This window comes from Neofelis nebulosa, chromosome 17 (assembly GCF_028018385.1).
Source record: "Neofelis nebulosa isolate mNeoNeb1 chromosome 17, mNeoNeb1.pri, whole genome shotgun sequence".
Classification (NCBI taxonomy): domain Eukaryota; kingdom Metazoa; phylum Chordata; class Mammalia; order Carnivora; family Felidae; genus Neofelis; species Neofelis nebulosa.
The window spans coordinates 61085472-61097881 of NC_080798.1; the positions used below are offsets into that span (position 1 = coordinate 61085472).

Sequence of the window (12410 nt, forward strand, 5' to 3'; positions counted from 1 at the left end):
GCTCTTAGCTTAGGAACACGCCCGCGGGAGGCCCGGTGGGGGGACAGCGTCTGCAGGCACAAGGGCGGCACGCGCCGAGCACCTTGGGGAACTCGGAGCGTCGGGGCTTCTGGACCGTGCACCTCCCGGGGGGACGATCCTGGAGGGAGGAGAGTAGCCGGGTTACGAGACAGTGGCCCCCCGAGAGTGAGACACGCACACCAGAGGTGGCCCCGCATCCCAGAGCCGCTGGCAGAGAAGCCGGCCAGCGCCCTGGGCCCCCTCCCCTCACGCCACCTTGTGCTCTGCCCTACACGTCGCAGACAGAAACCGCAACTCCGGGCACACCAAAGAGTGGACTGTTAACACAAGAAAGAAAGGAAGGAGCTCGAGATCACCCAGAAGAAAAACACAAGCGAGGGCGGCTCCGAGTGGAGCGGGACCCGTGTGCCGGAAAGAGAAGGAGCCCATTCAGTGCCACCACCAGAGTTGAGAGCCAGTAGCCGGGGACAGACGCGGGACCGTGAAGGGCTCCCTCCCACATACATAAAGAACTGGCCAGAAAAGTGGCCAAGAGTGAGGCCGACGGCCAGAGTTCAGGGTGGCCAGGAGGCGCGGGGGCCGGCCTTCCGGCCCCAGCTGCCGCCACAGGCACCAGGAGCCCTTTCCACGTACGCAGTTGCCACGTTGAGGGTTTATCTTGTGTTTCCCTGGTAACACGGGAACCCGCAAGGTGAGAACGAGGTAACGTGGGCGCCTTCACGCTGCCGAGCGAGCACAGGTTGGTGTCGCTTTGGGGAAGATACTTAGCTTGTAAAACGTTCATTTCCTTTGACCCACCGTTTCGACTTCTCAGGAGTCTGCTCTTAGAAGAAACAAGTTGTCCGTGAACGTAGAGGGGGTCATTTTAGCATTATAGGTTAGAAACAGCCGATGGTGTAGGAATGTTGGAATTCTGTGGCACGTGGCATGTGGCGTGCATCATCACACGGTCCGGGAAGACCCCACTTGCACAGCAGGTGCCACGGGGAGGCGCCCCGTTGCAGCCGAGCGCTCACCGGGCGGGTCATGGGTACAGTGGGCGTGAGTGCACGCGGGAGTGTTCGTTGTGGCCGACAGAGTGCGGGGGAAGGGAGCGCAGAGGCATAAAGAGATGCTGGCCGTCTCTGGAAAATGGGAGGACCGGATTTTTATTTATTTCCTTGTTTGTACTTTCTGTGTTTTTTAAATGAACTTTATAGTATTTAATTAATAAAGAACTATATCCCGGGACCAGCACACAACTGCTACTTGTCTGGGATCCTAAACTTTGGCTCCTTATTAAGGGAGGAGGTTTTGGTTTGTGGGGTGTGTCTGTGGGCACAGGGCGCCCTGGCCAGTGCTGGGCCTCCTCCCAAGTTGGGCTGCTGAAGTCCCTTCTCCCACTTTGTCTCTGCCGTGAGCTCCTGGGTGGTGTGGACGGGCTCACCCGTCTAGGACTCAGCCGCCCAGCACCTCCCACCGCCTTTAAGGAGGGCTCCCGGGTTCTTCTGCCGGAAGCCCGCCGTCCACCACAGAGTGTGGCTCTCACACTCCAGCCTTGATTCTCTTACAGGTGACTTCTGTCCACTTGCGGTTACCACGGATGCAGCCCCGCTGAAATTTGGGGGAGATTGCTCATCGGGCCTGGCAGGGTCCCTCATACTGGCCCGCTAGCCCTCAGTCCTGACGCTTGCGTTAACGGCGGTCACGGAGGAGCACCCCTCTCTGGGCCACTGCCTCCTCCCGCTACCCTCCCTCTCTGGCTTTGATCAGGATATTCTCTGGGTGAATTAAACCAGCCTCTTTAAACCTAACTCAGACGACAAACGAACCGTTTAAGGCTTGAGTTTCATGATTCGTCAAATCTCTAATGCACGTGAAAACAAAAAGTGCTTCGTTACCCTTAAATTAAGTATTTGTTGTGCACCTGCGTGCCGGCTCTGGAGAGCATGTTGGATGGGCCACCTCTGTCCCTGTCCTCCCCGGAGTTTGTAGTGTGGGTGGGGAAGATAGGAGGTCAGGAAGCAGGTACACCCGAAAAGGTAAGTACCAATGTGGTTAGGTGTCCTGAGGGAGAAAGATGGGTGTTTGCCCAGGAAGGACGCGTGTGCGGGGAGACCGTTCACGGAGCGAGCTCTGCTGTCGGTGGACTGTTGCCGCCCCCATAGGCGACCCTTTATTTGTCACGCTTCCCTTGAATAAGGCACTTAACGCCATGATCTCACCTCTTATAAGGTTCCCTTCACCAAACAGCGGCGCCTTCATGGAAGGGGTCCCAGCGTTGCTAACATCTCTGTGATTTTAGCCGTCAAACTGAGCCACCAAAGAAGGAGGCCACCGCTGCCGGCCCGCAGGTGAAGCGAGCAGACGAGTGGAAGGACCCCTGGCGTCGGTCCAAGTCTCCCAAGAAGAAACTCGGGGTGTCCGTCTCCCCCAGCCGGGCACGAAGGCGTCGGAAAACATCCGCCTCGTCGGCCTCTGCCTCCAATTCCTCCAGGTAAGGAGGCCGGCTGGTCGGAGTTAGCTGGTTCATCCGCACCACCGGACGGCCACGCCGCCCCCGCCTGAGGACAGTCAGTGGGACTGCAGGGGCGTCTGTTCCGAGATTATTGAGAAGCTGGGGTGCTAGAGCGTCAGCGGCAAACAGAACCGATGCTCGGAGCCTCAGAAAGGCTTCACGCCCCCCAAAATAGACACTTGAGACCGGCCAGGATGTTGGCGACCCAGCCGGGAGCACGGACCCGGTGAGGGCAGAGGGGTCAGCCCCTCTCTTGCTGTGAGTTGGGGCTTCTGTGTGTCCACCGGGTCTGAACAAACAGATGAGGGTGCAGCCCCTCGTGGGGGGAGCCTGCGGTGTGGACGGAGACCGGAGAGGTCCTGGTGGATTCGGGGTTCTCGTGACGTGCGCCAGGGGCCGATAAGTACACGTGTGCGTGTGCGCAGGTCAGACGTGCTCTCCCGCACGTGTGGGCCCACCTGTGCTGGCTCCGTCCCCCCCCGGGGTCCCGCGAGCCGTCACCCGGCAACAGCGAGGCCAGCGGGCCGGCACCGGGAGGCGGGCCACGGGCCGAGGCACACGGGCCCCACTCGCATTCCTGTCTTCGGCACTGCAGGTCCTCGTCGCGGTCGTCCTCTTACTCCGGCTCCGGGTCGTCCCGGTCGCGCTCCCGATCCTCCTCCTACAGCTCCTACTCCAGCCGGTCTTCCAGACACAGCTCGTTCTCAGGCAGCCGCTCCAGGTACGTCCCGGCCACCACACGCGGCCAGTGCGGGCGCCCGAGGGCGCGGCCTCTGTCTGACGGCGCCCTTCCGGGCTGCTCGGCTGTTCTCGGACGGCATAAGCCGTGCGTCTCACGCCGTCTTCTGAGGAAGGGCACGAGGCAAGATGACGCGGGGTGGGTGCTGCGGGCTCGGACCTGGTGGGAACTAAGGCCACGGCCGGGCCACGGCCCGACCATCCCCTCTGTCCGCTGGGCCCGCAGCCACGTGCGGCGATCCTCACTCTGATACGGAGTGTTGGGCTGTGCGTGAGCCCCGTCTGGGGATGTTACAACTTTTCCGTCGTCACAGGAAGTTCTGCTGGACGCTTCTGGAAAGATCACACAAGAGGTGTATTTTCCCCATTGAAAATAGACAGGCTCCGGAATCTTAGGGAATTCTTCAGTCATTTGTGTCGGAACAAAGTCGTCGGTCAGCATGACAAACGGGACCGTTCTGGGGCTCTGTTTCGCTGCTGTTGTTTCCCTAACCAGTGCAGGTGGCGTGTGCTCCAGCCGCCCCCCTCTCCTGCCTGTGGGCAGATGCCAGCTGCCTGAGGCCCTTTCTGCCTCATCCCGCCTGCCAGAGACACTGGCGGGGAAGCCCACCGGCTCCCTTTCTTTCCCTTAGTTCCGTTCGGGGTTCAGTTAGGAGAGGAGGGGTCCAAGACCACAGGACGGTGGGGAGTGGAGGACCACCCTTGCAGCGGCCTGCACAGCACCTGGGGTGCGCCCCGCACCCCTGGACGGCCGCGGCCAGAGACCTCGTCATCCCAGTCCTTGACCAGGACCACACACAGGCCAGACGCATGTACACACTCATTTGGGAAGCGTATCACCATGCGTTCTTGGAATAGATTGGTCGGTCCCACGGTGGCGCCCCTTCCTGGCAAACGGTTGCTTCGGGGCACTTACAGAGATGATTAGAGCAGCATTGGGAGATCGCTGGAGCCACCGGACCCGATGGTCGAGATGGTAGTCTGAGTGCAGGACAGATGGAGTGGGTTACGTGGGGCCTGTGTTCTGTGGACGTCGGATCTTGTGCAGCCCAAGAGAAAGAAAGGCAGCCTGTTTCTGAGGGTGTCTAGAGGGTCAGCTGTGGGCACTGAGGCCTCACAACCTTGTGGCCAGGGGTTTTAAGCTGTACTCGAGGGGTACAGAGGAAGGCTGCAGGTCACGGGGCAATCAGGGAGGGCTACCTGTGGGAGGAGAGGTAGAAGACGGAAAGGATACCAACCAGAGCGTCAGTGGCAAGAATCTGTGTGTGTGGCCTCGTTTAGGGTACGTGCACGGTGAGCTGTGGGCCTGAGGCCCCGCTGAGAGATTGGGAGGTTTTGGAAGTGCTAGTGGTGCCAGGAGGGCAAGATGTCGCCTGCGGTGTCTCCTCTGCGGGGCTTCGAAGGCGCTGAGGGGGGTGGGCAGGAGGCCCGCGGTGCAGTGAGGCGTCCTTGTCACCCAGCTCTGCAGAGCCACGCCCCGGGACCAGCCCTGTGTCCCAGGCCCAGTTTCCCTCGTCGGCTTCAGGATCTTCTCACATCACGAATGTAGACATCGCAGCCGTTTTCACAAAATCAGCCACACGTCCTTGGCCACCTGACCTTCCTCCTCGGGTTGCCCGGACACCCCTGCTGCCCACTGCCCGCAGACCCCTCCCCCGTGCACACCCGTAGCGGCCTGGGCTCCGTAGCAGCGCCTCTGAGGACGCCCCAGGCGGAGGCGCGGGGCCGTGTGGCCTCCCAAGGCCTTCCCTCTGGACTCTCACGGTGGGCGGCCCCAGCCGAGCGAGCCTGAGGACAGGAGAGTGCGGCACGTGTCCGCGCCTCTGTCTGTAAAACCGCCGTGCGGTGACCGCAGGGGCTCAAGGCGTTCAGCCGTTGCTCGTTTGGCCGAAGATGTCGCACGTTTTGCGCCACAGTCTCCAAGTCGGGAGAAATGGGCGAACCCGGAGCCTCTCGGAAGCTCCCTCCTCTGGGAGGGTGTGCTGGGTCCCGGGACGGAGGAGGCAGCCTGGCCGGCCTCAGAGCCTCCCGGCCAGCGCCCCCGTCCCACTGCTCACGTCGGACACTGTCTCAGAGTGTCCTCCAGCAGGAGCCACCCCCGCCCGGGCCTCCGTGCCTGGCTCCCTCGCGCAGCCCTCTGTCCCACCACTGTCACCGGGCCAGGTCGGGCTGTGTGTGTCCTTGCTGTCCCGCCCACACGGCTCCCAGGGCGGCAGGACCCCCGGCCTGGTGACTCCTTTTCCCGCTGCTGTTTGAGGAGAGGACTGGGAACACCTGAAAGCCGTTTTAAATCCGAGGCCGAGACTTGTCGTGACCTCTTCTGCGAAGGCAGGCAGCGTCCCTGGCCTTGATCGGGACCAGGGCACCGCAGTGCTCCCTCCTCACGTGTCCGTTTGCTCTCTAGGTCCCGGTCCTTTTCCTCGTCCCCGTCCCCGTCCCCAACGCCTTCCCCACACAGACCTTCCGTCAGAACCAAGGGGGAGCCGGCCCCGCCTCCCGGGAAAGCAGGGTAAGTGCCCTGGGGGTCAGGCCCTCCGCGCTCTCCCTGCCTCCCTCTCTCCCCACTCCCCCCACCCCCCCACCCCCCCACTGTAAAGAGGCCCCAGTGAGGTCCTAGAAGGCGGGCGGCGGCGCCAGGAGACCGGGCCGTGGGGGAGGCGGTTCCATCGCCCTCCCGGGGCTGTGTCCGGGACACGCGGAAGGGGGCAGCCTGCCACCCCGGGCTCGCCGTTCACTATCGCTCCTCCCGGCGCGTGGGACTAGCGCGGGAAACGGGAGACACCGCGGAGCGCCACAGGCACCACGCCACCTGGCGGGTGACGCCTAGGGCCGCCGCCGAACGCAGGGGGCTCCCCTCCGACCGCCGCAGGGCCCGGGAGGCCAGTGGTGGGGTCGGCCCCACGGGCAGGGCGAGGCCGGGGCGCGAGCGAGTCCTGAGAAGCCCGCTTTTAAAGCGTTAACGCGAATGGCGTCGAGGGATAACTCACGTCAGTGGCACCACGTCCGTCCAAGTTGTGCCGCTAGGTGTACTTGACAAACGTGTGAGGCCACCCACCGCAGTCCGGACACGCCGGCCCGCGGGAGGCTGTCCCCGGCCGGGCCCGCACCGAACCTGACTCGCCCCCGACGCTGTGCCGAGCGGCATGCTTTTTGCCCGGACTTTGTTTCCTGAACTGAGTGTTCGCCCCACCCAGACGATTGTCAGAGTCTTTCCCCCACACTGACGGGAGCCACCAGCCCTTGGGACCGTTTCTCCTCCGGCGGTGCGGGCCCCACGCCTGAGCAGGCCGGGCCCGGGACAGCCCGGAGATGGGCATCCCCGGCGGGCACGGCGCCAGCTGTCGTTCTCGAGGGTTCCTCGAGGACCCGTCCCCGCCTGTTAGGCCGGGTCTGACCCTCCCGCCCGTCTCCTGTCACAGAGAGAAGTCCGTGAAGAAGCCAGCCCCTCCTCCAGCCCCACCACAGGCCCCTAAGACCACCGCTCCGGCCCCCGAGCCCGCCAAGCCAGGAGACCCTCGGGAAGCCAGGAGGAGAGAGCGGCCGGCTAGGAGCCCCCCCAGGAGGTAAGCGAACGGGCTTCTGGGTACCCTTCTGGAGATTTCTGCGTCTCTGGTGCCAGAGCCGAGGGACTTGCCGGCCCTCGATTTCCCCGCGAGCGTGCTGGGAGGCGCCAGCCCCTGAGAGGGAAGGTGTGGCCGTGCGGGACGCGGGCGCCCCCTCGACACCAAGGAGTCCCCTGGAGAGAGGCTGCGGGGGGGGGGGGGGGGGGGGGGGCTCGAGCAGAGGCTGGCGTCCTTGTTTTGTGGAGCGGCCAGCCTTGGAAGGGCGGAGCCCCGCCCACTCAGGGGAGGGCAGCAGCGCCTGGGCCTGTGGCTCTGCGGCCGGGCCGGTGGGGGTGGGGGGGAGGGGACCGGAGGGACGGGCGGCCGTGGCACCGCCTCTCTGTGTTGCAGGCGGACCATCAGCGGCAGCGGCAGCGGCAGCAGCTACAGCGGGTCTACTTCCAGATCCAGGTCATTGTCCGCGCCGCCCCGGCCCCGGCCCCGCGCCCCGGCCCCGCGCCCCCGGCCGCCTCCTCCCCCGGGCCCGGGCGCCCGCCCCCCCCGAGGTGCTGCGGGGCAGCACGCGGACCAAGAGGATGAGGCACCTTGGCCGGCAGCCCCAAGGCCAGCACGGAGCCCTCCCCGCCACCCCGTGCTGGAGGCGCTCGGCGGACGGCCTGTAACCAAATCCGGGAGAAGAAGGAGTGGGAAAGAATCCTGCTCTTAAGCTGTTTGGAGGGAAGACCGTGTGAGACCAGCGCTCGGGTTCCTCAATCGAACTTGCTCTTTCGTCTGTAGGCAGCGGGTGGTTTATCCTTTTGCCCACATCTTCCTAAAATAGGTTTCAAGTCCCAGTCTTTAAGCAAAACTGGGTCCTCCCTTTCTCCCCTGATCGTTTCGGGGTCTGAGGACCTAGGAAGTGCTGGTCGGTGTTTTCTGAGAGTGACAGGACTCCGCGGCCTGCCACGTGGGGAGTCCTCGTGGCGGGAGCCGTGGGGGCGGCTGTGGGTGCCTGCAAGACGGGCCACCGGTCCCGCGCTTCCCTGAGTCCCGTGCTGGGCCGGCGTGGCCCCTGCTCCGGTGTGCGGTGTGACTGCGGGTCAGAGCCCTCCCCTTCCTCGGGCCTCGGTACCCGGGCCCTCAGCTCTGCCGTTGCCAGCCTGGCTCCTGCTCCGACGACCCTGCCCGGCAAACGGGGCGGCTGAGCGTTAGCGCGAGGGGGCCCTCGACTCAGGGACGCGGGCGTCCCTCCGCCGTGTGGCGCCTCTAAACCACCCGAGCACCCCCTGAAGTCTCGGGTTTTGTGGGCGCACGTGCCTCAAAACGAGACTGGGGAAGGTGGACGTGGGGACCCGCTGCCGGCCCCCCGTGGCCTCTCGCCCCCGGCCGTCGTGCGGTCACGGCCGCGGGGGTGCAGACGTGCTTGTGTGTGTCCAGGTCCCTGAGCGTGAGCAGCGTCTCCTCGGTGTCCAGCGCCACGTCGAGTAGCAGCTCGGTGCACAGTGTGGACTCAGACGACATGTACGCAGACCTGGCCAGCCCCGTGTCCTCAGCCAGTTCGCGGTCCCCCACCCCAGCCCAGACCAAGAAGGAGAAAGGTACAGGGGGCTCCTCGCGTCCTGGGCATTGTGGCTGCAGAGGCGGGCAGGCCCTGTGTGGAAAGAGGCTGTGCGCCCCGCCTCGCTTGGTTCAGCAGGAGAGCACAGGGACCCCCCCCCCCCCCAGCTCTGACACGCGCGCGTGTTGCCTGGCCGAGAGCACGTCCCTCCTCCGTGGCCCACGGGAGACCGCCGTGCCAGGACGGCGACCGTGACTTCGCGTTTGTCGTTGGCAGGAAAGTCTAAGAAGGAAGACGGGGTTAAAGAGGACAAGCGGAAAAGGGACTCCTCAGCACAGCTGCCCAAATCCTCGAAGCCTTCTGCAGGTGGGAAACCCCCGCAGCCCGCGGCCCCCCAGCAGGCGCCCCCCGGGCAGCCCCAGCAGGGCTCATTCGTCGCCCACAAGGAGATCAAGCTGACGCTGCTGAACAAGGTGAGGCCGTGGGCGCTGCTGGTGGTGCTTCCGGGAGCCCCGCTCTGTGGGGCCATCCTGTTCGCTGGGGCCGCTTGACGCCTAGGATTAGACCACCTAGGGCCTGGAGTGGTGGCTGCACGTAGCTAGCTCGTCGTCCTGCCCCGGCCAACTGCCTCACGGGGACGGGGGGATGCGTGTGGGGAGGAAGCCCGGTGGCACGTCCTGGGAGATCCGAGCGTCCCAGGGCCGGTGGGTGCTCCCCCTGGCCCTTCCCCGAACACCCGGGCCCTGCCGCCTCCCACAGTGCAGCCCGGGGGCAGGGAGCAAAGTGGACTCGGGCTGTGTGAGCTGACGTCCCCAAGGCTGCATGGGACTAGAAGGGCGAGAGGCCTTCCCGGGCAGGTGGCCCCCAGGAAACACAGTGTCTGTGCAGGCACCTTCGCTGCAGAGGGTGAAGGCCCGAACCCCTGGGCCTTGCCTCTCTCGGGGTCCTGTGGACACCCTGCGTCCGCCCGGGCTGCTTCCGCGTGGTGGCCACCAGGTCAGGCCGGGGTCCTCACCGTGCCCTTCTCTGTCTCAGGCGGCTGACAAAGGGAGCCGGAAGCGGTATGAACCCTCGGACAAAGACAGGCAAAGTCCTCCTCCGGCCAAGCGTGCTAACTTGTCCCCAGACCGAGGTGAGCCCCAAGCCCTGCAGGGCCCAGTGAGGCCGAGGGGCCTTGAAAGATACCCCCAGAAACCGATCGTGTGGGTACATCTGTCGGTGTTTGAGGTAGTAGAGGTTAAAGCTAAGAAGGAGATTTCAACGTGTGTTTATGTTAAAACCGTAGATTATTGTGTTTTAACATAAATATCACTTTTTATGAAAAAAATAACTAAATTGCCATAAACAGAAGTTAGGAGGTTTATCATTGTTTTCTTTTTCGAAAACGTCTTCACTGTCTGGATGAGAGGCGGGGGCTTGGTTCTCCTCTCTTGCGGTGGCGTGGGACACACGGACTCTGGGAAGCCTGGTCCACGAGCGAGCGCAGGGGGCAGGCGGGCCTCGGGGCTGCCGTAGATACAGTCTGACCCAGCCGCCCGCCCTCAGGCGATCTCTGGAGACCGGTGCAGACTGGAGCTCTGCCAGGGCGTCTCCTCCCTGCTAACCTGGGCAGGGGGGCCGGCGGGATCCCCGGGGCGCCAGGAGCAGGAGGGGGGTGCCCACTGCACGTGCGCGCCCGGACCGAGGACCGACTGGCATGAGAGCCTGTGTGCTCGGCCCGGCACCGAACCCCCCGCCCGGCGCCCTCTTGCGGGCCCTCCGTTCTCATTGGACAGCAGTGTGACGGACGCCTCCGACTTGGTGGTGTCACTTGTGTTTTCCCCCTGTCCTGCTCTGGCGCTGGCTCTGGAAGCACAGAGCCCACGTGGGTTCTCGGGGTCTCACCTCTGACATCACGCGTGCTGCCCCGTCCCCTTCCTCTGCCCCTTGCCTCTTCCCGTGAGCTGCCACGGCTCTGGAATGGGGCCGCCGGCGTGCGGGAAGCCCACCCGACCCCGTCCGCGTGGGCCACCCCGCGCTGCTGGCTCACGCGTAATCAAGACCGCGGTCTCACCTCATCCCGTGTCGTCCAGGTTCTCGGGACCGCAAGTCAGGTGGAAGACTCGGCTCCCCGAAGCCAGAGCGGCAGAGAGGCCAGAATTCTAAGGCACCCGTGGCCCCCCCTGACAGGTGAGTGCCCCTGCCCGGGTGGAGGCCAGCAGAGCCGGCCCCACAGCAGATCCTAGAACGAGGGGGCCCGGGGCACCAGGCTTTCTGGCGCCCCAGCTCCTCCCGCCTTCCCCATCGGCCCTGCGAGCAGGAGCAGAGATTGGCTTCCGCCAGGAAACTGGCCGCCTAGCCCCTTCCCGCACCCCACTACACGCTCAGGCCGGAGGTCCGGATGGGTGCACCCTCGGTTATCCGCACAGCCCCCACCCACCCCGGCCCTCGGGGCTCCTCCCGAGTCAGTGTGGGCTTCTCCCCGTCACGAAGAGGCAGCGGTGGGACAGATCAGCAGGTTCCAGGCGAGCCCCGGACGCCGCCGTGTCCCCTCCACCCCACGACTCAGGGCCCCTCCCACCGCGGCCAGGCTGGAGCGAGCACTGCCGGCCGGAAGCCGACCTGTCTCCACAGCCGCCAGTGCCCAGCGGGCCCCATCCACCTTGGGAGGCCCACGGCGTGGGGGGCTGGGGGGACGGCGCTCCGACCCTCTGACGGCCTCTCCCCCCCCAACCCGCCCACCCCCTGCAGGAAGCGCCAGCTGTCACCCCAGTCCAAGAGCTCCAGTAAGGTCACGAGCGTGCCCGGCAAAGCCTCAGACGCCGGCACTGCCACCGCTGTCTCCACCGGCACCAAATCAGGGAAGGCCAGCACGCTGTCGCGGCGCGAGGAGCTCCTGAAACAGCTCAAAGCCGTGGAGGACGCCATCGCTCGCAAGCGGGCCAAGATCCCCGGGAAGGTGTAGGGGCCCCGCGGGCTCGGCCCTCGGCCCCCCGCCCCCCGCCAGAGTTAGAGACTCTCGTGTTTTTATAAATAGGGTAAGCACAGCCTTCTCGGATTTTGAAGTTAACGTCTAATTTTGGCTGTGATTCTTTTTAAAAATTAAAAAAGAAAAAAAAAGTTTCTCAGCTGGAAAAGAAGCCACACACACGTAACGAAGATGATGCCGAATCCCGGTCTCCTCCCCAGCAGACCAGACCGAACCAGCCCCAGCCCAGAGCAGAAGTCCCGAGAGACAGGCAGGCAGGCCGGCCGGCGGGGGCAGGAACAAGGACGCGGCATCAGTTTTATGTAAATTATAAGTCCCAGGCGCCCAGTTCCGCCTGCCCGGGTCTTCCCTGCCCTCTGCCAGCCAGCCTGCCCTGGGCCGGTCCTCTGCCTGCGCTCCTTCCTGCCCCGGGGTCCCGGGAGCACCTGCTCCTTACCGGCCTCCTCCCCACCCCACCGCCCCCGGGGTCAGAAAATAGATATATATTCTTGACTGAAGTCCGATTGGAAAATATTTCCTGTCTTTTATTTTAAGCATCAGATTGTTTTAGTTGATTTAAAAAGGAAAAAAAAAATATAGAAAAGACCAAAAAAAAAAAAAAAAAAAAGACCGAGGGTGTTGTTGGGCGTCTGTCTAATGTGGAGGGTCTTTTTTTGAGGGGTCTCCTAAAATAAAGTATTTTGATAAGCAGCCGTCTCGCCCCGGTGGTGATTACGTGGATCCGGGCCCCCACTGTCGCCCGCCCCACGGCGCCCACTGGGCCCACCTGGCAGGTTAGCGGCCTCCAGCTGCTGGAGGCTGGGGACATGCCCCCCCCCCCCCCGGGTGGGGCACCTCGTGTCCTCGTGGGGGACCTGGCCCCGGCAGGGCTTCCTGGACACTCCAGCCAGCCGGTGGCCGCCTTTCCCCAAGGTGGATCCCGGGGCAGAGAGGCCAGGAGGGACAATTGTCAGGCTAGGCCGGCCCTGCCCGGAAGCTGTTGTGCAGTCGGCGGAGTGACCGCGCCCCCGGGGTGCGCTGAGCTGAGCAGGAGACGTCCCGCCGCGGAGCCCGTGCTGCCGTCCCCCGTCCTGGTGCTGGGGGGTG

The 12410-nt window shown here is 64.4% G+C and overlaps 1 protein-coding gene across 3 annotated transcripts in view; it reads left to right on the forward strand.

Moving 5' to 3' along the window:
- ZC3H18 (zinc finger CCCH-type containing 18) overlaps positions 1-12014 on the forward strand; it is a 61317-nt gene extending 49303 nt beyond the window's left edge. For all 3 annotated transcript variants that reach the window (XM_058708762.1, XM_058708763.1, XM_058708764.1), the window contains 10 exons: positions 2306-2497; positions 3114-3239; positions 5661-5765; positions 6676-6819; positions 7210-7269; positions 8236-8396; positions 8633-8829; positions 9392-9488; positions 10429-10525; positions 11087-12014. In XM_058708762.1, the coding sequence (XP_058564745.1) occupies positions 2306-2497; positions 3114-3239; positions 5661-5765; positions 6676-6819; positions 7210-7269; positions 8236-8396; positions 8633-8829; positions 9392-9488; positions 10429-10525; positions 11087-11300 (1393 nt within the window). In that variant the 3' untranslated portion in view covers positions 11301-12014. The remainder of the gene's footprint in view (positions 1-2305; positions 2498-3113; positions 3240-5660; positions 5766-6675; positions 6820-7209; positions 7270-8235; positions 8397-8632; positions 8830-9391; positions 9489-10428; positions 10526-11086) is intronic.
- Positions 12015-12410: the final 396 nt, after the last annotated feature.